Source organism: Balearica regulorum, chromosome 1, assembly GCF_011004875.1.
Source record: "Balearica regulorum gibbericeps isolate bBalReg1 chromosome 1, bBalReg1.pri, whole genome shotgun sequence".
Classification (NCBI taxonomy): Eukaryota; Metazoa; Chordata; class Aves; order Gruiformes; family Gruidae; genus Balearica; species Balearica regulorum.
Window position 1 is genome coordinate 24,893,459 of NC_046184.1, and position 24,271 is coordinate 24,917,729.

General features: G+C 39.4%; 2 protein-coding genes across 3 annotated transcripts; one reads left to right on the top strand and one right to left on the bottom strand.

Annotated features, from left to right (window-relative positions):
* Positions 1-538: 538 nt before the first annotated feature.
* ASB15 (ankyrin repeat and SOCS box containing 15) lies at positions 539-15,630 on the bottom strand. 2 transcript variants are annotated; one of them, XM_075742972.1, is made up of 11 exons: positions 15,491-15,606; positions 15,001-15,095; positions 9,833-9,961; positions 8,553-8,605; positions 8,323-8,454; positions 7,738-7,896; positions 5,074-5,319; positions 4,263-4,434; positions 3,292-3,862; positions 2,555-2,708; positions 541-1,058 (listed from the first exon to the last, which is right to left on the bottom strand). In XM_075742972.1, exons 3-11 carry the CDS (start codon positions 9,946-9,948, stop codon positions 886-888), a joined length of 1,776 nt encoding a protein of 591 aa, XP_075599087.1. In that variant the 5' UTR covers positions 9,949-9,961; positions 15,001-15,095; positions 15,491-15,606; the 3' UTR covers positions 541-885. The 2 variants fall into 2 exon arrangements, with proteins under 2 accessions (XP_075599088.1, XP_075599087.1); XM_075742973.1 differs by lacking the exon at positions 15,001-15,095 and having other exon boundaries at positions 539-1,058; positions 15,491-15,630.
* Positions 15,631-19,235: 3,605 nt separating this feature from the next.
* NDUFA5 (NADH:ubiquinone oxidoreductase subunit A5) lies at positions 19,236-24,145 on the top strand. Its single transcript, XM_075742994.1, has 5 exons — positions 19,236-19,374; positions 20,235-20,279; positions 22,441-22,557; positions 23,288-23,353; positions 23,935-24,145. Exons 1-5 carry the CDS (start codon positions 19,282-19,284, stop codon positions 24,034-24,036), a joined length of 423 nt encoding a protein of 140 aa, XP_075599109.1. The 5' UTR covers positions 19,236-19,281; the 3' UTR covers positions 24,037-24,145.
* The last annotated feature ends 126 nt before the right edge of the window (positions 24,146-24,271 follow it).

Below are 24,271 nucleotides of genomic sequence, written 5' to 3' on the forward strand. Positions count from 1 at the left end.
CAGTAAAGGGAGTAAGCGCAATCCACTTTTAATAGAGTAATTCAGAGTAATTTAAAGAACATTTTATCAGGTGTGTTTTCCTGTAGACATATGCAGAAGTATACTGCCAAGGGCATCACAGCATGACTAAGGGTGTTTAGTCTGACTGAGAAGTGATTTGTCAAATCTCTGTAGGAACCACACTTAAAATTATGACATGGCAACATTTCTCAACTAAGGGGATGTGCTGCTAATTTCCTGGGTTGGTTTGTCCATCAAAATCAATTCTTTCTTTAAAAGAGCCTACATAAAGTCCCTTTGCCAAACATTAGAATATGCAGTACTGTCATGCACCACAGTCATACTTAGGAGGAAACACTTTGCAAAAATAGCTAAAAAGAATCTTGGAAGTGTTTGGAGAATTTTGTAATAGGACTGTGATCTTCAGAGTACAAAATGTGCTAAATTTCAGGCCAATTACATGACAAAGACATTCATTTAGTGGTTTAATTTTCTTTGCCAAGCTAAATTAGAGATTTTCTTTTACAGATAAACTAATGCCACAAACAGCAGCAACAGTAATTATCATCTTAATTGGGAAGCTCGTCAGGAAAATTCTTCTTTTATCCTTTATGCATCTGAATTCCCATTTAAAGCGTACCATTCTACATAATTATTATAGTGTCATTATTCTGATTTTAGCCTATATTTGGATAGCACAATGTTGTGTTAAAACATTAGCTTTACTATACTAGTTCTGAAGAAAAATTTGTTCCCATAAAAGAATTATTAACAACAAGTATCAGAATGTTGTGAATGAATATAAAACACCAAGAAGCTCTTTAGCTAGTAAAAATAGTAGAGAAATGGGTCAAATTACAGACTGTATGGAGTTATTTAAAAAAACTATTCTAAATGTATCCCTTTTCCATAGAGATCATATTCTTTATATAGGATATAGTTCTTGAGAACTGGTGGAAGTGGAAACTTCTTCATGGATGACAGTTTCTGGAGTCTCCTTAATCCCAAGAGTTTACGTATTTTCAGACGACACAGATGTTTCAATGGGCGAGGATTATCTAAAAATATTAGTGAGAGAGAAATGGTGGAAAAAATCAATGCCATTCATAATGATTTTAAGCCTGTTCACAATCCCAAAACATGCCTTAATAAAATTAGTATCAAAATCTATTACCCTGGGGCATTACTATTTTGCCACTTCTGAATAAAATGCCATTCTTTCTATTTCAGAATGGCAGTGATATACACAATGCTGATTTTAATCAAACTTCTTCTAGATATCTGCCTAACATCATTGTCTCACTTTTGGAAATACGCACACTGTACTCTGTCTCCAAAGCACCCATCTGAACACCTAAACCAGGACTTTATTTAGCATAATCAATGGTAACCAATGAATGATCTCTCCTTTCCCTACGTGCACCTTTTAAAAACTGCATGTTGAGGTGAGCCGTGGCACCATCTGTTTCTGCTGTATCAAAAAGGCACCAAGACCAGACCTTATTATGCTTGAGTCTGCTGAGTCTTCTAAACAAACACCTCTTATCGGAATTTACATCACTCAAAGACCTCAGTTTAATTTAGCCTTCCTGAAGATAACAAAAACTTTCAACATACTTGAAATATCAGTAGTTAAGACTACCGAATTATTTGAATGTTCCTGTGACACTAACAAAAAGGATTTCCTCTACATTCCAGTGTAAAATATCAAAGCAAAATTAAATACAGGGTACCAGTTTTAAACCTAAACATTTTGGTTTTTAACAACTGATGTTAAATCAAATTCTACTTAAAATTAAAAAATAAAAGGTCAAATAAAATTAATTCATACAAAGAGAACATTTAATACATTCCCCAATGGATTTTTTTAAGTTAAAGTAGGTGAAACCTATTGCTTGTGCCACCAATGGTAGAAGGTCCAGCCTAATGTCTAGAACTTAAAAAATAAAGCATACATATGAAATATTAGTCAATTACAGTACTAGTAATTGCAACTCTACATGTGCGTAATATAAATCAGAGTTAGGAAATGATGGCACACAGATTGTGATGGTACACTCGTCACCACCTACCACCTTGCACACAATGGGATCTAAAATATGCTCTTACGATAATCCTTGAATAATTAATAGACTTCAGAGATCAAGGCAGTAAAAAGAGGGCTGGAAGTGTGAGCAATATGCCTCAATAAAAAAGTTGTGCCCCATAGCTGTGTAATGACTAGTGTCACTTGAGTTAATAAGGAGTTTGAGAAGTATCATCTCAGTGGTCTTGCTTAACTAAAAGGGCTTCCCACACAACAGGGACATTCCTTATGAGATTAATTCTCACCAGCTGCACGTTTGCCATATTCCAGTCCGATTAACTAATTTATGACCAGTGACAATAGGCAGAGATCTGCCTCAATCTGAGGACTGGATGACAGGCACAACCTGGTTCTTAGCTAGTACGCATTTGGACTGCTAAAACACTTTGGATGAATGTGATGTGACATAAGCCATTAAAGTCTCCTACAAGAAATCATAACATCATTAACTGGAAGTTAGATATTTACCCAATATCTGACGTATCTCTGTCCATTCTTTCTGTGTTTCTAAAACAAACTTAATTTTTGTGCATAGAGGAACATAATCCATGTAATCTATAAAAACACGAACCACTTTTCCTGCTAAATGTTTCAACCAAGGAACAGCAATAAAGTCACAGAACTGAAAAGGAAAACACATCAAATCATAACTTCAAAATCTGTGCAGAGGAATGCCAAAATAACACATTTTAAAGCAATTACACAAGATAATATGAACAAAATATTAGCAATGACCTTTAACAGTCATAAATTGATGCTTAGGTAGGTTACTTTAAAGCCATTTTCTTCCACGCTTAACCTTTGTAACCCCTTAATTTGTCTGGAGAGTCCTGAAGGCCAATAATTATTATAGCCCTGCTACAATTTGCAGTACTGTTTTGTTCAACAGTGATATCTCTTTGGAAACACATCTACTGTGTTGGTTAGGACAGAAACAGAAATTCCAGAATCCTACCTCGTGATTTCTTAAAACTTCCTTCCTAATTCTCTACTACATGAACCCCAATCTAAAACCACTCTATGTACATAATTTTCTCTATCTATCTCAGAGTAGAAAATGAAAAATGGCTGGTTTATTTTTAGGGTGTTTCAAAAAAGGATTTTGCCAGCACGTTAATCTTAATTCTGCACAGTAATCTTGGCATGTTTAAAGCTGGCTAATGAAAAGAGGAAAGTGAAGAGAAGGAAGGAAGGTGTGTATTTACTGGATTATCCTTTATTACAGAAGAAGTCCACCCGGGGAGAATTTCTTCCTCTGGAGTTGACCACACAAAAGAATTTCCAAAGATATCTTGATGCATACAGTCAAAACACATCTCCACATTATATCCGTGATTGAGCAACAGCCTCAGCATCACCTCATCATTCAAAGCATACTGAATGGCGCTGGGGAAATGGGTATCGTTAACCAGCATAAAGTAGCAATTGACGTTTGCTCCATAAGATAGGAGCAGCCTTACAATTTCATGGTTGCCAGCTCTCACTGCCACAAGAAGACAGTTTAAAGGATCCTTGTTTGGGTTTGCCCCTGCTTTGAGCAATATTTCAGTGCAAAGAATGTCATTGTTCGAAACAGCAAAATAAAGTGCTGTTTTCCTTTCATCATCGTAACTATCTGAAATGTGTTCAGCCAAGAGAGTATTGACATCAAAACCATTTTCAATGAGGAGCTCTAGGCACTGTGAGTTCTGGCCATCTGCTGCTGAGTGAACAGGGCTCAGCCCACTTTTTTGGATCGCAGTTTGGGATGTGACCGGAATGAGATACTTCAGTGCCCTAAAAAACAGTGAATAAAACTAGTCAGCCATTGCTTCCCTGCATGAAGAAAATGACCCTCATCCAGCTATATGCTAAACTACCAGCTAAACACTTTAAACAAGAAGATCCAAACACAGAAACACCAGGTTTGAGCACTGTCAAATAGGAGCTTGTGTTTTAAATTGTTTCTGTGGTTTTCACTTAGTTCTAAGGAGTAAGTTTTGCATTTTGCTTTGTTTATGCTAAAAAATACTTAAAAGTTAATTCAAACTAACATAACACAGGCACTTCTGAAATATAAATGATCTATACATTTGCAAATGATCTATACATTTGCAAGTTTAGCACAGTAATCTTCAATGTGACCTTGTGCCACACTGTATGTTAAAGAAAATACAAAGTCCAAGCTCATACTCACAGGTAATGCCCCTCATAAGCCGCTTTGTGTATGGGAAGCAGTCCTGCCTTATTAGGCACGTTACCACTTCCTCCATACTCCAAAAGAAGGGCTATGCAGTCTGGATTACCTCCTCCGGCTGCTTCAAACAGTATCGATGCACCATCATCTGCTAAGGCCTGGACATCTCCACCTTGAAGGAGAATACAGAATCTATAATTATATCCAAAGTGATTTGCAGATCATCATAAAAACAAGCCCAGAGTACTTTCCTCTTCATTTTCAGATGTATTTAAGTTAAAACTTTACTAAACCAAGAAATATTTCTTGTGGCAAATTTAAAACTCAAAGGCAAACCAGAAGTTGTACAGATACAGGTTGAATTGCTCACCTGAGTGAGGTCTGCTTTGACCGTAAGTATTATAAGAGGATTTTCAAAATTTTGACATATTTAAAAAATACTTCATTTCATTAATTAATACCAATATCATTCTGTACGAGGGAGGGAAGTGAGGGGAGGGAGGGGAAGGAGGGGAAGAGTAGTAAAGAGAAATAAAGAAGGGCAAGAAGGGCATGTATAGCAGTAAGTCCTTCCTTGATTGAAACAGATTGGTATCAACTCTGCCAGTCCTCTCACACGTGTGACGGAAATGTGTAAGCGTCACTCCACTCTAGCAGGAACACTCACATATGCTTCCTTCCTTCCAGGAAACCAAATCTTTTCATTCATCACTACTCTTTCTTTCCTTTTCCCTGACCACCCTAAAACACCTCAGCAACCAGACAAGACATATGCCAGTGCAGAGTATTTCCCTTTTACCTGACTACATACCTTTATGAATAAGATGCTCCAGCACCTCACAGTGACCATATTCAGCAGCAACACCTAATGGTGTTACTCCATATCCATCCTTAAGGTTCACATTTCCACCATTCTTCAGAAGAAGAGCAACTATGTCTTTGCGTCCCTGTTTTGCAGCTTCATGCATTGCTGACCAACGTTTTATGCATGGCTGGTGGATGCTACAGTTGTGTTTAATCAGAATGGATACCATTTCAAAAGAGCCCCGTCTTACAGCTTGGAAGATATTTAAAAAAGGAAGAAAACAATACAATTACAATTCCAGGTATGTTGTCTTGAAAGTTAAAGACATCTAATAAGTTTAGAAAAGCTTTCCCTTGTATATTGATATAAGGAAATGAAAAAAATTTCCAGACCTAGAAATCTGGGAATCGGATTTACTGGTAAATAAATGGTAATGTCAGCTGGTCGGGAAATCAAGGTAAACCAACACAAGCTGGAAAATATGTCAGTTTGGAGCATAGAGGGCAAAAGCACCACCACTTCGATTCTGAGAAAGCAGAAGCAGGTGATATAGGTAAATTACTCATGTATAGTAAAGCTCATTTAAGTCTACCAATAGCATAAAATCTTCCAAAGGAATCATCTTTCTTTAGAGTGAGGTATTACTTAGAAATGCAGTTGAAGTTTATTTTCAGTGCAAGAGGGGAAGGAAATGAGATGAGAGATTTTGAAATTGAAGATGCCTGCTTACTCCTGAAGAAATCATCTGATAAAACTAAAAATCCCCAATAACCTCTAGACGGCCAGAAAAGGTACATTCAAGTTAAAACAACAGCTTATTCTTGTACCACACTTTTACCTTAAGATGGTTAAATAGGACCAGGTTGCTAAAGGTCTTACAGCACCTGAAGGTATGTGTTGGGTTTGTATGGCAAAGTTTTGCTAGTGGGGGGCTACGGGGTGGCTTCTGCGAGGAGCTGCTAGAAGCTTCCCCTGTGTCTGATAGAGCCAATGCCAGCCGGCTCCAAGACGGACCTGCCGCTGGCCAAGGCCAAGCCCATCAGCGCCTCTGGGATAACATATTTAAGAAGGGAAAGAAACAGTTAGAGAGCGCTTTTGCAGCCAGAGAGAGGAGTGAGAAGATGTGAGAAACTCTGCAGACACCAAGGTCAGCGCAGAAGGAGGGGCAGGAGGTGCTCCAGGCACCAGAGCAGAGATCCCCCTGCAGCCCGTGGTGAGGACCACGGTGAAGCAGGCTGTCCCCCTGCAGCCCATGGAGGGAGGATGAGGGGGTGTAGAGATTCCACCTGCAGCCCGTGGAGGACCCCACGCCGGAGCAGGTGGAGGCACCTGAAGGAGGCTGTGACCCCGTGGGAAGCCCAGGCTGGAGCAAGTTCTTGGCAGGACCTGTGGATCCGTGGAGAGAGGAGCCCACGCCAGAGCAGGTTTGCTGGCAGGACTTGTGACCCTGTGGGGGACCCACGCTGGAGCAGTTTGCTCCTGAAGGTCTGCACCCCGTGGGAGAGACCACACTGGAGCAGTTCGTGAAGGACTGTCTCCCATGAGAGGGACCCCATGCTGGAGCAGGGGAACGATGAGAGGAGTCCTCCCCCTGAGGATGAAGAAGGGGCAGAAACACCGTGTGATGAACTGACCGTAACCCCCATTCCCCGTCCCCCTGTGCCGCTGAGGGGGGCGGAGGTTGAAGCCGGGAGTGAAGTTGAGCCCGGGAAGATGGGAGGAGTGGGGGGAGGTGTTTTAAGATTTGGTTTTATTTCTCATTCCTCTATTCTGTTTTCCTTGATAATAAATTAGATGCATTTTCTCTCTAAGTTCAGTCTGTTTTGCTCGTGACAATAATTAGTGAGTGATATCTCCCTGTCCTTATCTTGACCCACGAGCCTTTCGTTATACTTTTTCTCCCCTGTCTAGTGAAGGAGGGGCAGTGACAGAGTGGCACTGGTGGGCATCTGGCCCCCAGCCAGGGTCAACCCACTACAAGGTACCAAGAAAGTACCTTGAACAAAAAAATACGTTCCATTTTTTTTAGGAGCAGCTCAGCAATCACCTAAAGCATAATGAGTGCTGAACTGAACATTGGGTACATTTCACCAAGTAATGGGCATTTAGTTTCATCTAAAGGGCTGGAGCACCTCTCCTGTGAGGACAGGCTGAGAGAGTTGGGCTTGTTCAGCCTGGAGAAAAGGCGGCTCCGGGGAGATCTAATTGCAGCCTTTCAGTATATAAAAGGGGCTTAGAAGAAAGATGGAGAGAAACTATTTACCAAGGCCTGTAGTAATAGGACAAGGGGTAATGGCTTTAAACTGAAAGAGGGTCGATTTAGATTAGATGTTAGAAAGAAATTCTTTACTGTGAGGGTGGTGAGGCACTGGACCAGGTTGCCCAGAGAGGTTGTGGAGGCCCCATCCCTGGAAGTGTTTAAGACCAGGTTGGATGGGGCTTTGAGCAACCTGATCTAGTGGAGGATGTCCCTGCCCATGGCAGGGGGGGTTGGAACTAGATGATCTTTGAGGTCCCTTCCAACCCAAACCATTGTATGATTCTATAATTCTATTAAAAGATGACCAGCATCTAAATGGCACAAGCCAACAGAAGTACTGGGGTGAGTACTTAGCAAAGGGGAAGCGCTGCCATTCACTTTGCTTAAACGCACGGAGAGGAGGCAATTACCAATAAGGAGTGGAGTTTCTCCTTTGTCATTCGTGGTATTGGGCCAAACACCCTTTTCCAGTAACGTTCGTACATTTTCCACAAAGCCAGCTTTTGCTGCCAAAGTTAATGGTGTTTCTCCATCACATGTTTTGTATTCCCACATTGCTTTATAAGATGCTGGAGGTAAGGAAGTAAGAAAAAATAAAATTAAAACACAAGGCTGTTAACACATACACATACACCAGAAATCCTTAAATGCTAAGTCTTTATGAAAATACTTGTAATTATGTTTAACTTAACCTAACTAGTACTGTAAAGCACACTGAATACTGAACAGTAATTTTTACTCTGCCTGCAGATTTCTGAACAAAATGTTAAAAAACGGTCCCAAGTTCTTTGTGGGTGTAAATTAATGCAACTTTCCCAAAAAAGAAAATTTGCCTGAATATTTGCCTAATACAACATAAGCAAGATGCTCCATGGAGGATTTGATCATACTTTTTTTTAGTAAACAGGTCTAACCTGTTGTTGTGGATGGCTGTTTATTGTTCTATGTTTCTTTGCTGCTCCCCTTGTGTTGTAGGATATTTGTACCTTACTCACCATCTAAAATGATTTCAAGTATTTGCCGAATTGGCTGAGCTGCAGCCTCATGCAGTGGAAACCATCCCCTTTCATCAGCTTCATCCAAAGCATATTTCTGTTTCACAAGTTCTTGGAGCCCAAATACTTCCCCTTAAAAAACATCCAACAGATAAATAAGATGCAGTTGAAAAAATAATATAAGGGAAGCCCAATTTTGCAAAGGGACTGTTTTATTTTAGGGTCTTTACCTTGCTTTATGGATGTAACAATTTTCCTATTTTCCTCACTAGGTGGTACAAAACTATCCAAAAAAGAGCAGAAAATGGTAAATAGAAACAAAAAGTAGATGTATTATATTATTTATTCAATATTTTCCATTAGCTTCTCATCTGAGCCAAATTTCCTTTGAATCCATCAACTACAATCTTGATGAGCCTTGTGACCTCCTAAGTTAATGCCTGTACCGTGGATCTTCAGAGTATCCAAAGTTCTCGTATTAGCTGCAATTTCTGCTGCAGGCTGACCTGATAAATCTCCTAATTTAGTAAAGGATTCTGATATGGACTAAAAAGCTGTATTTGTCCCACACTACAGAAATGAGCCCTTCAGATTCAGAAACCTTAGACAGTGAATGAGAATGTGATGGTGTCAAAATGTCAATATTCACTAATGAAGGAGAGTTTGATGATATCAATGGTACCATTTACCCCGAAAAAGAGTTGTAATGTTTTTGACAATATCATTTAAACCTCCTTGACATGGAAGTTAAATGCTGGTGCTTTCTAGTTCCTAGAGATATTTTGGCGATAAAAGCTTATTAAAAAATACATCAGATTTAATTAAAACAAAACCAGCCAAATAACAAGAGTACCCAGTGGCTCTGCTAGAGCCTTCAGTGAAAAGGGAGATTCCAGTACTACAACAGGAGCCCCATGAAGACCCAAACCTATGGGATTATTGCCAAATAACTTCTATTAAGACAAAGTTTAGCTTTGTTTCAGACATACACTTTTCATAAGAAGGTAAATGGCCTGAAAAGCTAAGGGAAGTATTAGTTTAGCCAAGTGAATCTCATCTCCCTAAGCAGTCATCACCCCACGTAGCCCAGCTGAGCCCCACATTTCCTAATCACAGGAACCACTCTTAACATTAACGTCACGCATGAACCCTCGCTGGAACACTTCTGTGGGCTTTCTGTTGTTCTGGTTTGGATTTTTCTTGTACAAATATGTATCTGAATGCACAGGGAGAGACTGGGATGCTGTTACAATTACAGAGTGGACAGATTACTAACAAATCCAAATTTATTGCCTTTAAAGTTTGAGGTTTTAGAAATATTTGAGAAAAAATCAACATTTCTATTTTGTTTACTCTTTTCAATCATTGCTTCGGCAGTGCTTTACTGAGGAAGAGGTGAATTAGCCAAACTAAGACCTGTTTTAAGCATGACACAAGGCACGAAATATCAATGTCCCAAAACACTGTTAAAATATGGCGTAATCTCTAACACATATTGAATTGTCAGTACCTGTCATTATAGCTGGAAGACGCTGGTGGTTTGGCCCCATTTGATTCTTGAATGCTAAGCTGTATGGCATACTCAGTGAGCAGATCTTCAACCAAATCTTCTCTTTCATCCATCATTTTTTGTGGTGAGCTATAATGATGAGCTATTTTGAAATACACACAAAAATATACTGCGAAGGATCATATCCTGCTTAAGGTGTTTTTAATAATAAAATCAGGTGTTTCCATCAATTTCTTTTAATAATGTTTTGGTGAGATCATTCCTATTTAAAAATGATAAAATTTCTGTTTAAAAATGGTAATAGAAAACAACCTTGGAAACATTTAGTACTAGACATGCTGTTTAGGAAAAGTTCTTTTTATTGTTCACACACTACATTTGTCATCTACAGACAAATACTGGACAATTTGTGAACCATGAAAAGAGACTTTTCCTCTTTAGAAAGCTGTGGTCATCAAGTCAGTGAATATATGATTTCCATGCAAGCATAAATAATGAACAGTAAACAAAGTTACCGCCTTATGAATGCTTCCTAATCAAACACAGGCATTCACAAGGAATTCATGAAAGTAAACACATATACATTTAAAATTATAGACACAAAAAAGAAAAGCGAATTGTTTCAGAATTATTTACAGACAGGATCTGCAGTTCAGAATGAAACACATGACCAGTTCTAAGGGTGATCACACATCATATTTATTCAGGATTTAAACAAACATCACATTATTTCAGAGAAGCTATGAACTAACTTGACTCCTTTGCATGGGAAAAGAACATTTGTGCCCCTCTTCCTTCACCCAGTATGGCACTGGGAACAGATATGGGATGGATCCAACCAGTGCCATTTGGACACAGGATTTCAGTGTGGGGAAACACCACAGTATGTCACTACAGTTTAGGTAGTGACATGTCATTCAGTTCGGAATTAAAAAAGAACTTTACTAGAGAAGTTTTCAGCTGTAACCTGTATTCACCTCTCATCTCCTGGAGCTGAACTCAGCATGGATGGGTGGGATAAATGAGGGATTTGAGAGAGATGATACCAAGTGCAAAACCTATTTTATGTTCATATAATAATGTATAAGATTTTGGACTTCACAGACAGGTAGTTGTACAACAAAACATTACAATGGTCCTGCGTCATTAATTATCACTTTTAGTCATCATTAATATATTTAAAAAAACAAACAAACAAAACAACAAAATACTCGCAAAACCCAAAACCCAAACACTTGCAAATCTTGCTTTACTTTTACACTGCCAAGGCATGGTCTATCAAAGCAGACTAAAGACTTTGACCCTGTGCTACTTCTGCAGTCATGAAGTTTAATGGACATTCACAGGAGCTCCGTACACAAGCCCAGGTAATGGTCAGGCTGTGCCAGTTACTGTTTTCAAGGTGTGAGAGTAGTTGGAAGGCTCAGTGGATCAGTTGTAGAGTATGTCAAACCTTTTAACTATAGTCACCAACTTAAATTGAGTCTGCTCATATCACCAACTTGAACTGTGGCTTATGTTCACTATGCTTTTTGCTGGTGATATCACATCAACCAAATGCTTTGCTAGTAAATTATAATTGGAAGGTCAGGAATGTTGCTTTTTACACCATCTTCCTGCAGGTTCTTGAAGTGTGTAATGGGGCATTTATCTATCATAAAAGTCACATAAGGAATAAAAAGTTAATATATAGATAACTGTACCTACCTAACTTTTTACAGGTGAGCTTTGCATTTTGCTAGAATTACTCTGTTTGATTCAATCTTAGTAGCCTAACATGTTTGGCCTTTAATCAGACTGTGGACACCAGGTGTTGAAGTATTTTTTTAAACAATAAAATTGCTGTTCCCATAGTTTATGCAGTAATTTACTGTATTTACCACACAGACCACCTGTCATTGTCAAAGTGTTGCACAAACATTAAATAATTATACCAAGCATCTGTTGGATGTTTCTCACAGAACAACCATTGTGGGCTGTCCTAGTTATTTTGCAAATAGAGAAGGAACATTGTAGAAATTATTTGGAGGCCATTTTCTGAAAATGATCTTCAAAGGAAACTGCTAACCAGATTTCTTTTTAGACTAATTTCTGCATTGTTCCAGTAAATAACAAGTCAATCAAAGTACGATAGCCAATATTATAATCCCATCCACAAACACTTTACTACTTAGTATATTATGATAAAGCTTGCAAAACAAAATTAAATTAATAAAGGTTCAGAGTCAGATTGACTCAGAAGCTAACGGTCTCTTGGATTCAGATTCCCACCTCTTTCAACATGTACTGAAACCATGGCCCAGGTTTTTATCTGCAAGGATGGACAATCTGAAGGAAAGTGGAAAACATCCCTACTTTCAGTCCCATTTTCTTTGAAGAAAAAAATATACAACTTTGGTCTTGACTGCCCCCTCTGACTGAAAAAAACCTTCCACAAAGAATTAAAAAAATCCCAAATCTCATGGACACATTTTCTTTTTTGGCTTAGAAGAATTGACCTTTACGCTATTCATAACAGACTGCTTTTCTCAAGGGTCCTCTGTTCCTTCCTTTTGTGTCTCTAATCAAGGCTTCAGCGTAACAGTCCAAAATCAGATTTCACACACAAGCCAAACTGATGAACTGGTCAGCACAATGCAGACACGCGCACCAAAATCTTTCAGATACTACCTAATGTTAAACCTGCTGCACATCATATTAAGTTCTCACAAGTTCTGTAAGTTATGTTTTGGTTTACTGTAGTTTAGGTAGAACTTCTCATGCAACAAAGTATTTCTGAAATGACCGAGAATGTTGACTGACTGACATCCTGGTGGACAGGATGGACAATATAAACTTCTCTGTAATTCTAAAAACCAATGGTAACGATGTTCTGAAACTTTTATGATCAAAACAAGCTCACGAAAGCCTATCAAGTTTGCTGCAGAAAAAACAAAAAAGTGTGGTTGTTTTCAAATATAGTTTGCTTTATGGAGAAAGGAAAGTATCCCACATCAAATTTCCAAGGTGTAATACAAACCATAGGAACTTCAAAAAACTAAACAAAACAAAGCAGCTGACCATATTTTTTCCTAAATGCTGCCGCAAGTTTCTTATTAAACAGAATGTAAAATTTTCCTCATCAGCAATAAGGCCATGAAACTGAGCTTCTCTTCCTCATCTCTTCTTGGCACCTGGTTGACAGGCAGAGGAATTCTAAGTCAAGGTGCATTTGTCTTTCCATTTTCATACACACTTTTCTAATTTTGATGGCACCTTAAAGCTTCCGTCACTTAACCCACAATACACACTGTTCTGAAGCCTGACAAATCTCTTCGCAGAGATAAAACCTCTCTTAGACTAGCAGTTTTAGAAGTGTATCTCAATAAAAACATCTACAATCTGTTCCTGCCATCAACTAAAAGGAAAGTACATCTTAGAATAAATTAACACTTCACTGGCAGATGGGAGGTGCTCCTAATAAGACTAAACAGTTAATTTACATATGATAATTTATTACGGAAAAATGCGTAACATTCATAATCTTGTGTCCCTCACAGCAGCTTAAAGTCAAACAAAAGCTACTCTCCCTTTCTTCCCACCTTTCCTATGTTTCGAAAACTGTCCATTTGGAGACTTCACGCCATTGCTGAAGTTTTTGAAGCACCTTTTTTCTGAATCATCCTCATCCTAACAGATCTGCATGGATGGACCTTCATGCCCTGCAAACAACTGAAGCTGCTGTCCTTAGAAGAATTAAGACTGAAAATTATTATATTACAGCCCATCATATTATACTTATCCTAGAGGCTGAACCAAAAAGACTCCAAAAGACTTATATAGGCCTTAGATTAGACTGTCACATTGCAAACTCTCTGAAAGAAGGCTGGTTTGGTATATTACAGTACCTTTATGAAGATGTTCACATATGGTTTAATTCTGTGAGGTGATCAGTACCCTCCAACGTCACTGATTCCAAGAAGAGTTAAGAGCACAGAGCATCTCGCAGGACAGTCATTCAATATGAAAATCCTTTATTTTCAGAAAAATGTATTGCCTTTACCTCCAAAAGATTAGAGGAAGAAACAAGTTTACAGGTCATCATAGGAACTTGTTTTCTTTCCTCCGGTCATATAACTTCCATACCCATTTGGTCAGCTGTCTCCTGCTTTGCTGTATTCCCCAGACTGATTACGCCACAGGCAACATAGTGCTCTGCTTGAACGCAGACTTAACCAGAAAGGTCTCAGTTTTTCAGAATTGTGGTCTGTACTGTTTTCAAATTATCTTATCCCACAAAAATGAATAATCTATTATAAAATGAGAAAGTTAGTAAGGTAGCAAGTAACTGTGATATGGTAGAGTAAGTATAAAGCAAACAGCTCATCACAGCACAAGTGCTGGACACGTTGCCAGGGGTCTATACGTGCTTCGAGAGCCTGATTTGCTATATCACTGCTGGTAATACACTGTGCTGAGGTGACAAGGTCTGACTGAAGCGTGGATGTTCCACTAGGATCACAGTGGAATATAACAGCATGGCTGGTACACTGAGCAGCAGCACAGACATCCTGGCTACGTTACGTGATGTGGCAATGGAAAGGCTAAAAATTTTGGCTGCAAAATCTTCTTCCATTCACCTATGGAATTCCGCAATTACCACACCCAGGCAACAGATCACTAGAAACAATTGCATATGCTTACTCTAAACAAGTTTTACTTTTTGTATTACCAAGAATATTTTCCCCAAACAACATTTTGAATAATCTGATATTTTTCTGATATTTTTTCCATTTATGCCTGAAAAACTAGATATTACTTCTTGCTGTTTTCCTTAAAAAAGAAACAAGTTTTGCTCTCTTAAATTAAATTACTGTTTTTTCATTGAAAAAATCTGAACTACCTTCTAATCATCCTTGGAAAGAAGTGTATCAAGCATTCATCACTTTTAAACACATAGGTATACAGTTATGTGAGTGTTAATGTTATTCTAATTTCTTATCCTTAAAATAAACTAGACAATCCTAGCTTTGCTCTCTATAAATAGAAGGCCCTTAGGCATGCAAAGAGGCTATTCATAGCAATAAAATAATTAATAGCGAGCATACCATATATTCTCACCTTAGGCATGCAAAGAGGTTATTCATAGTAGTAAAATAATTAATAGTGACCATACCATGTATTCTCACCTTTTCAACCCATTATCTTGCCACTGTTACTCTGGGGCCTGCATTTTGAACAGCCAGGAATGGTGCCCTGCAAGCTGGTCTGTCCTGTGATACTTCTAAAATTAAATATGCAGTTGCTAGATAAATTAAGGTCTGACCTTGTACAACTGTAACATAAGCAGACTCGACCCACAGGAAAGTATTACACATGACTTCTCTAAAATCTCGTCAAATGTAACACGAGGTCTGGACAGTATAATAAGATTGTCTGTGTTCTCATTGGTTCAACAACTCTCATTAAGAAAATAAATTACTTGCCAACTTAGTCTCAAGGGCTACATTAACAAAATCTGGTAACATATTTACAGATACTAAAACAAATCTAGAAGGTTTAGCCTTTAACTAATTGTAGATCCTGCCATATTACATCACCAATCATTAATCTCTCTTTCTGAGGCCAATATGATGCAAAGCTTTATAGATCCAATGACAGCCAGTTATAGTACTTAACTTGACTAGATTTAATAACTTGAAATTGGACAAAGAAGCAGGAGGCACGGCACTACAGACAGCAGTGATGCAAAAGCAGAATAACCCAAGAGTAACATCAAGAATAACAGTACTCTGCAAGTTAAATCACAGGCATGGGATGAGGAAGAAACTGGATACACGTCACTGATGCAATACCTCTGTCTTGTTTTGGTTTTAACCAATTAGTTACTATCTTTATCAAAATGAACAGACAATCAGGGAACAAACTGAAACAACAAACTTCCAACTTATCTTTAATTGTTCTGATGAAATGAAATTGTACACTGTGAACTCTTCCGTGCCCCATGATTCATTTGCATTTATAGAACCATAAAACTGTAAGCTTAACTAAGGCACTACATGCATCTCATCTTTGGTCACAAGATCAAGAAAACCATTTAATCATGATAAATAATGTTCATTGCAATTTCTTTTCCCAGTGTGACCTAAGTAAGTGTGGTGAGCCTCCAAAAAATCCAGTGCAACAGAAGCAATAGAAACAGTGCTGAGACTCTGCTCTACTGTTGGCTAAAAGATGATAAGAACAGAAATATATTCTTATATAATAAAAAATATCTAAAATATGTATTTATAATATATATAAAGAACATAAATGTTTTAATTGCTTACCTTGAGTTGATTTCCTTTACATAACTGGGACACTCAGAACTAGTACATATCCACATTAAAAGCACAGCATTGTTTTGCTTTTCAGATATTTTTAATAATATTTTGCATTGCTATGCAAACAGTGTCTGATTCTGCTCTTACATAGTTACTAGGCATAAATCCATCAGTCAATTATGTTCCATGCATGTAATGCCAGAATAAATAAGACCCTCGTCCAGATACCAAATCATATGGCAATTTGCAAGACTTCACAGTGAGATAAATTCATTGGTGAGACAAAAAAGGGAAGAGAAGTCACAGCTACAGCAAGGCCTTCTTAGGATGCCTACGCACTGCGTAAGGATAATACACAGGATAATACTCCTAACAGAGTCCCCAGTATTAAACAGGTAATAAACTGTGAAAAGCTTTGTGGGTAGTTTTGGGGTAAGTTTTTTTTGTTTGCAAAACCAGGTAATTATTGAATGTACTCTGACATTGTTTCTTAGATCTTGGAGCCGTTGTATTTCAAAATAAATTATGAAAAGAAACAGAGATTGGCAATTTGGGGAACTTCCTACTGCATAACTTCTGGATTGATGTCACGAACAGCCTCATCAACATGGCTTACTATTTTTGATGTGGCAAGGACACCTACATGCTCAGGTTGTCTAAACAGATGGTTAGAACTACTGTTTGAATGATGCTAACTGAACTCATGATGCTAACTTGGCTAAAGATCGCCACAGAACATTTTGTGCTGTGGTCAGTTAGTGTAATCAATCAGGAGACAGATTGCCTGGTTGGACCACCACAGAGAAGGGAAAAATGCAGGGATGACCCACTAAAAAAGGCAGAAATTTTTAAAGAATGTTATTTCGATAGGAAAGAGAGATTCTCAATGCCTTGGAAAGAAATCCCAGGTCTCTCTGATGCAATCTCAAAGAACACTCGGAAGTGGAGAAGCACAAACACTGAATTCTGATATAAACTGTATTAATCACTTTGCTTTACCTACGGAATGGCAGTAGTGCGTGTCTTATTGAAAGACTGGCTGTCAGGGAGAACTCTACAATATTCTGAAACTCAGTTTGTTGGGTTTGTTTACCAGTTATGGAAAACAGGAGCTCAAGAGCAGGCCAAAGGAATTATACAGAAAAGTTTGTTCAGAATAAAGATTATATAAAGTTACAACACAATTATTATCAAATCTTACTATGCAAAACTCAATTTTTAAATTAGCAGCTAGGCCATAAAACTTAATAGAAAGACAACTGGATCTTCAAATGAACATCACGTTTATCTCCACCAATAATTTAAACTATCTTATTATTGCTTTTTTCTCCTATTGTATCTCAAGTTCCTTAATTAGGTTTTCTATTTTCCATCAGTATTTTACAGCTTTTTTTGCTTTATTAACTGATCACATTAACTCAGAACATAGCTATTTGCCATATTCTGTTACAGTGATCCTTATTTTTGATTCTGCAGTTAATTAGCTACTTTTAACACCATTTCTTGGTCAAACTAATTTCGCAGCTAAAATTCATTATATGTGCATGCTTCTGCTTATTAAACAAATTCCAGATTGTGACTGTTCTCTGAGGTAGAAAATTACCAACCTCAGGAAGACTTGACTGATAAATATATGCACATACAACTCTTTAATAATTTTGCTAAAAATATATAATATTCTAATTGTTTACAAGCTTCTGCATTATTTCTAAATTAGACCCTATTCCCAGGCACAAAAATGTTTAGTTACATACTGCATCAATTATCAATCAGAACGTATTTATTTTTTACATGTATGTTGCAGAAAACTAGAATTGATGTACTAGAAACTTCTGCAAACACTAAACACGTGTTTAATGAAAGAATGACAGAAGCTGACACGTATTCAAATCAATCTACTACACCAAAACCTCAGCTTGAGTGGTCATAAACCGCTTTATTTCCAAATACACATCACACAAAACTGCTCTCAGCAGCTGCCAAACATACTTCTGGCATACTTTTACAGCTTGACACAGTTGTTTGAATCATGAAAAGGAGCTTTGAAATCAACTCTGAAGCTCGGACTAAGCTCAGATTCTGCAAAACATTTTGGAAAATAAATCAAAAACTATGAACCTGTAATAGTTCTGAGAACTCATTACTGGCAGTTGGCTAGCTATCACTTGGCAAAAATCAGTTGAAGTACTGCCACCAGATATATGGGACGCACGCACCAAACACACATTGCATCTTTACTAGAGACATGCTGAGGAATCTAAATGCAGCACACAGCACCTATGACTTCTGCATGATGCATTTTAACTAAGCATTCCTCATTTAGAAACTGCCAAGTTCTGCAAATTGATCACAGGCTGTCAGTAGCAATTTCAGGTAGACAACTCCACTAATAGAAAACATGGCTATATTTAAAAGGGGATATTCAAATCTCTGTAAGTGCAGCAAAGCATGAACTATAGCACACCCAGCCCATATGAAAGGACTGGGCTTCAAAATTTCGGCTGACTGCAGGTCGGACACCACTCCTCAATAAACACTGCGGATGGACCGGCCCATGGTGGTTTCAGGGCCAGGGATCTCCGAGCAGTCCCAGCAGCCTCTCCCCCCGGCAGGGACAAGCCGCCCGGGCGAGGCCAGGTCACCCCCTCACCAAGGTTGGGTAGCCCGCCGCCACACGGGCGGCTCCGCACCCAGCCGCCTGCCCCCACAGGGACCGCCACAGCACACAGACAGGAGCCTTTCTTCACAGGGGGAGCCCCCGCCGGGCCGGGTTCCGGCGCTGAGCACGAAGCGGCAGGGAGCGCGGCAGGGAGCGCGGCAGGGAGCGCGGCAGGGAGCGCGGCAGGGAGCGCAGCCCCGGGCCCGGCCCGGGCCCAGAGAGCTCAGCCGCGCCACGCCCCTCCGCAGCGACGCGCACGCGCGCCACCCCACAGCCCTCTGACGGCGCACGCGCACCGTCCCGCCGCCTTCAGACAGCGCATGCGCGAGGTGGTACCACGTGGCTTGGCGCACGCGCCTTTGTTGACAGCCGACTTGCTTCGTTCTCTGCCCGCCGGGTTCGGAAGCCGATGCGGCTGCGGCGCATGCGCAGCCCGGCGTCCTTCGCCATGTCCTCTAACTGGAGGCTGCAGGCGCCCAGCTCCGCGCATGCGCCCCGCCACCCCGTGGCCGGCAGTGCCCGCTGTGGCTGGGGGGCGGGGCCTTGCGCGCAGCGCAGCCATGGCGGGGGCGCTGAGGAAGGTGAGGCGCCGCGGGGGTCCTTGAGGCGGGCGGCTTGCCGCGTCCTCGTCCTGCGTGGGGGGTTCCCTCCCCGCCATGCTCTGCCCTGGCGGGTTTCTGGGGAGAGGGTAGGGGGTGCCGGAGCGGCGAGGGGGAAGAGAGAATGGGCGCACTACGAGGAATGGGCTGAGGGGAGCGTAGGGCCCGGTTTCTCTCCCCGGCCCACGGGGGACAGCGGGCCCGGCACCAGGTGCTCGCGGCGCAGCAACGAGCGTTAGAGGAGGGGGCGGGCTCGTCGTGTGGGGAGGAAGGAGGCGGGTAAGCCGTAGTTCACCCCACCAGGAATGCTTTCCAACACCTGCCTTGTAATATGAGCTGCTCCCTCTCTTGGCGCTCTCCTTCCCCTTCCTGTGCTCTGATCAAAACACTGCAAACTGGTGGTGACAAATGTGTGTGGTGGGAGGCAGAGGCTCATGTCACAGAATGATGACAAGGACACAAGGGCAAGTAGTGACAGGACAAGGGGTAATGGCCTTAAGATGAAGGAGGGTAGATTTAGATTAGATATTAGGAAGAAATTCTTCACTGTGAGAGTGGTGAGGCACTGGAACAGGTTGCCCAGAGAGGTTGTGGATGCCCCATCCCTGGAAGTGTTTAAGACCAGGTTGGATGGGGCTTTGAGCAACCTGATCTCGTGGAGGGTGTCCCTGCCCATGGCAGGGGGGTTGGAACTAGATGATCTTTGAGGTCCCTTCCAACCCAAACCATTCTGTGATTCTATAATGGTCCCTGTCAGGTGTATCTTGAGCTAAAACAAAATAATCAGATAGCACAGGAATAGATGCTTAGGTACATTAAATATGTTTATGCTCTCTGTGCAGACCACTGGGCTTGTAGGATTGGCTGTAGCTGAAAACCCTCATGAGGTATGTCACATGTCTTGTTCTGTATTTAATAGAAATTGTTGATGAGATCAAAGCTTTTTGTTATATATTTGCATATGTAGGTACAGTATGTACCTTAAAGCGGTGCCAACTTAATGAAAGTGTAAGACTGTTCCAAAGTGATTAAGGAAGAAAATTAGTTCTTAAAGGTTTAATTTGTATCATTAGGAGTTATTTTGCACATATACTTTTTGTTGCATGCGCTGATTTCAAAACCATTGTTTGTGTTTTTGGTTTCTGTCTCTCCTCTCCAATGCAAAAGCAAAGAACTTTTTGAATTCAGTTCTTCATAAGTGTAATTTCTACTTCACAAATATACAGATTTTTGCTGCCTTGCTATGTTGTGTTTCCAACAAGTACTGAAATAACTTATACCTATATTAAGGGGATAGGCTAGTCATACATGATAGAGACCAACCGTGTGGTGCAAAGCCACATCAAGGCCCTGTGATGGCAAGTGCTGTTGAAATTGGAATACTTCAGTGGTTCTTGTAGCAATTGGGTGCTTTTTACGTCCTCAGGCTCAGTAGTGAAAGTATGTTTGCCACATCTTGCTTGCTTATTCAGGAAGCATGAGCTTTGAAAGGACTTCTTTGATTTCTTAATGCTTTGAAATCAAATTCTTTTATTTCTCCGTGCTTTGAAATTTCCCACCATGCAATGATTCTATTTAAAAAATGCTTTTGCCACTAGGAATAGTGTCAAAAAGAACCATTGGAAAAAATCATTATTGTTCTGTACAAATGATTCTATCTCAGTCTACAGCCTTGTCAGACACATTCTGGGTGAACTTAATAAATTTTGGGTTTTTTCAGTGATTTAAAGCCAGGAGTGAAGAAATCAACAGTGTTTTAGCTGAACTATAGATTCTGTGCCAGTCCCCTTTTTGTTGCCTTTTTTTTTTTTCTTCTTTGTATTTCTGACTACAGTCTTCTGCTTCCATTTCTTATTGTTGCTTGTCCTGGTTTCAGCAGGGATAGAGTTAAATTTTCTTCCTAGCAGCTGCTATAGTGCTGTGTTTTGGATTTAGGATGAGAATAATGTTGATAACACACTGATATTTTAGTTGTTGCCAAGTAGTCAAGGATTTTTCAGCTTCTCATACTGCCCTGCCAACGAGAAGGTGGGGGGTGCACAAAAAGCTGGGAGGGGACACAGCCAGGACAGCTGCCCCCAACTGGCCAAAGGGATATTCCATACTATATGACGTCATGCTCCGTATATAACTGGGGGAGTTAGCCAGGAAAGGGGTGTGGCTCAGGAACTAGCTGAGCATTAGCTCCAGGTGGTGAGCAATTGTGCTGTGCATCACTTGTTCTGTATATTATTATAGTTGATCTTCCTTTTCTGTCCTATTAAACAGTCTTTATCTCAACTCATGAGCTTTACCTTTTTCTTTTCAATTCTCTCCCCCATCCCACTGGGGCAGGGAGGAGTGAGCAAATGGCCGTGTGGTTGTTTCAGCTGCCAGCCTGGTTAAACCACGACATTCCTATAGGACATCCATTCCTGTTCAGTTAGATACAGTTACCCAGCCAACATAAGGTCCGAAAGCTGCAATTTCTTCACCCCAGCCTGTCCTTTATCACTGCCCTTAAATCCAGCAATAAAAATGTTCAGGTTTTAGTTTAATTTTAATCTGCCTGTCACTCAGAACTTTGTGCTGGCATGAGGAGAGGCGCCAAAAAAATTAATCTAGTTATGCTTTGGTAGCTTATGTGCTTCTTTATATCTTTCCATGTAATTTTTCAGAAACTGATAGTTTAGAAATGAATGTGCCTCATTTCTTAAAAGTATGGTCAGTATTAGAAACACAGATTTTATTGTTTCCGGTTTACATCAAATGTAGTTCAGATTGCAGCTTTCTTTTTTCTTTTTTTTTTCTTTCTTTTCTTCTTTCTTTTTTTTTTTTTTTTCCTCTTTGAGGAATCTGACACTGGTAAGGTCCCAGTCCTGATAAATCCCAGTCTTACCCAAGACAGAGTTCTGTGGTTCAGACTCAGTTATTTTCTTAATCCCACATTTCTGGATTGAATACCATAACCTCTATATTTTATGTATAGATAGTTAGTTAGTAGGTTAAGTAGGACAAAAAGTGTGTATTCTAGTTGTGTATTCTAACCATGTCTTGTGGTCACTTCAGCGCTTGCGAATACTGTACACAAAAATCCTTGGTGTCCTGCAAAACTTTCCCAAAGATGCAGCATATAGGAAATACACTGAGCAGATTGTAAATCAGCGGTTTAATTTGGTGCAAACGGTGAGTACAGTGCTGTTTCGTAAATGTTACACATGAAAAGATTTTAGGATGAGAAGAATGATTTTCAAAATGACTGGCTTTTTTGCAGGATTATATGTAGCTTTCAGGTATCAATTCAGAAGTAATTGAAGTCTTGAGGTTTATTTTTGTTATTGACTGGAATATTTTGATGTTATATTAAAAAGAATTGTTAATTTCTTACTGATGTTTTCTGTGAAAATTAGAAGAAAACGTTTTTTGAAGATTTGTAGAACAGTGGTAATTTCCACACACTTGCACAAAAAATGCATGTGATCTTACCAATGTAGTATATGGCACAATCCTTGCCTTCGACATTTTAAAACACTTTTTTGGTACATTACACAATACCAGTATTGCATAGTTTATTTAAGGTGATAATTGGAAGGTTGCATATCATTTTATAAAAAGCTAAGATGAAAATTTTCTTTCAAGATGCATACTAAAGCCCTTAGCTGGTAATGCTTCTTTGGATGTCATTAAATAGTACTCTGTTTTTGTATTTATCATTGAGAATTTGATGTTTGTTTTCCAATAAGAAAAGTGTATGAGATTTCTTTGGTAATGTAAAATAACAGAAACCAGCTAATTTGATGGTAGTTTTGAGGAAGACTAGAGTGTGATCTGGTTAAATTATTGTTTTTATGCTTTATCTGGGCTTTCTACTTCTCAGTAAAACTAAACGTTGATTTCTGTGTATTTGAATACACAGGAGACTGATGTGCAAAAACTACAGGACAAACTGAATAGCGGTCACATAGAAGAAGTCATTGTACAGGTAAAGCGGGGAAATTTAAGGTTGGGTACAAAAGGGAGCAGTGGTTTTCAGTGTTCCTTTGGCTGAGCTTCTGTTCAGAAAATTGGCAGTTTTCCATTTCCTCCTTTGCTGCAAAAAAACCGAACAAACAGTAAAAAAAAAATCTGAAAATGAAGTGATTGGGATGACCATGCTAAAACCTAACACAGTTAACGTGTGTTTATTATGTTTATATATATACACCACGTATACCTACGTTGTTTCTTATAGAGTCTAAATCAGTGGAAAGGGCAGAAGGTGATTTAATAATATTGGGGGTTAATCCAAATAGACTGGAAAATACCATGTAGTCATCATTGGGAATGACTGGATGAACAGACTATCTGTTTGGCTATTTGGAGGTGATTCAGTATGTTTTTTAAAAACAAATACCAAAACCCCCAAAACACACAGTTCCTTTTGATATTTATAAATTAAATTTGTGATAGTCCCTAGCCATGATAGGTAGTGACATCACTGAGATAATGAACTGAAATAGATGTAATTTAATACTTTGGCAATTGTATAGAATTTCTGAATTTGTGGATGGTGTTTATTAACAGGCTGAAAATGAGCTTTCCCTGGCAAGAAAAATGCTACAGTGGAAACCATGGGAGCCTCTAATTGAAGAACCTCCTTCTGACCAGTGGAGATGGCCAGTCTAATTTTCAAAATGGTGTAACCTCTTGAAAATAATAAAAAAAAGAAGTTAATTATTAATCTATTGTTACTGACAGTTGTCTTTAAATTAAAGATAATAACTTAATAAAAACATGTTTTGTCCTAATGTCCACTTACATTTAGCAATCTAAAGACCGCTTCCAACTTCTTGCAAAAATAGTTTTAAGAAAATTCTTTTCAGCTGTTGTACATACAACCTTTGGTTTATTTCCTTTTGTA

Coding starts and splice junctions, on each gene's coding strand:
- ASB15 (XM_075742973.1), bottom strand. CDS start 9,948: ATGATGGATGAAAGAGAAGATTTGGTTGAAGATCTGCTCACTGAGTAT. Junction 5,320..7,737: donor AGAAACTCCACTCCTTATTG/GTAATTGCCTCC, acceptor ATATCTTCCAAG/CTGTAAGACGGGGCTCTTTT. Junction 1,059..2,554: donor AGAGATACGTCAGATATTGG/GTAAATATCTAA, acceptor TAATATTTTTAG/ATAATCCTCGCCCATTGAAA.
- NDUFA5 (XM_075742994.1), top strand. CDS start 19,282: ATGCGCCCCGCCACCCCGTGGCCGGCAGTGCCCGCTGTGGCTGGGGGG. Junction 19,375..20,234: donor TGGCGGGGGCGCTGAGGAAG/GTGAGGCGCCGC, acceptor CTCTCTGTGCAG/ACCACTGGGCTTGTAGGATT. Junction 20,280..22,440: donor TAGCTGAAAACCCTCATGAG/GTATGTCACATG, acceptor TGGTCACTTCAG/CGCTTGCGAATACTGTACAC.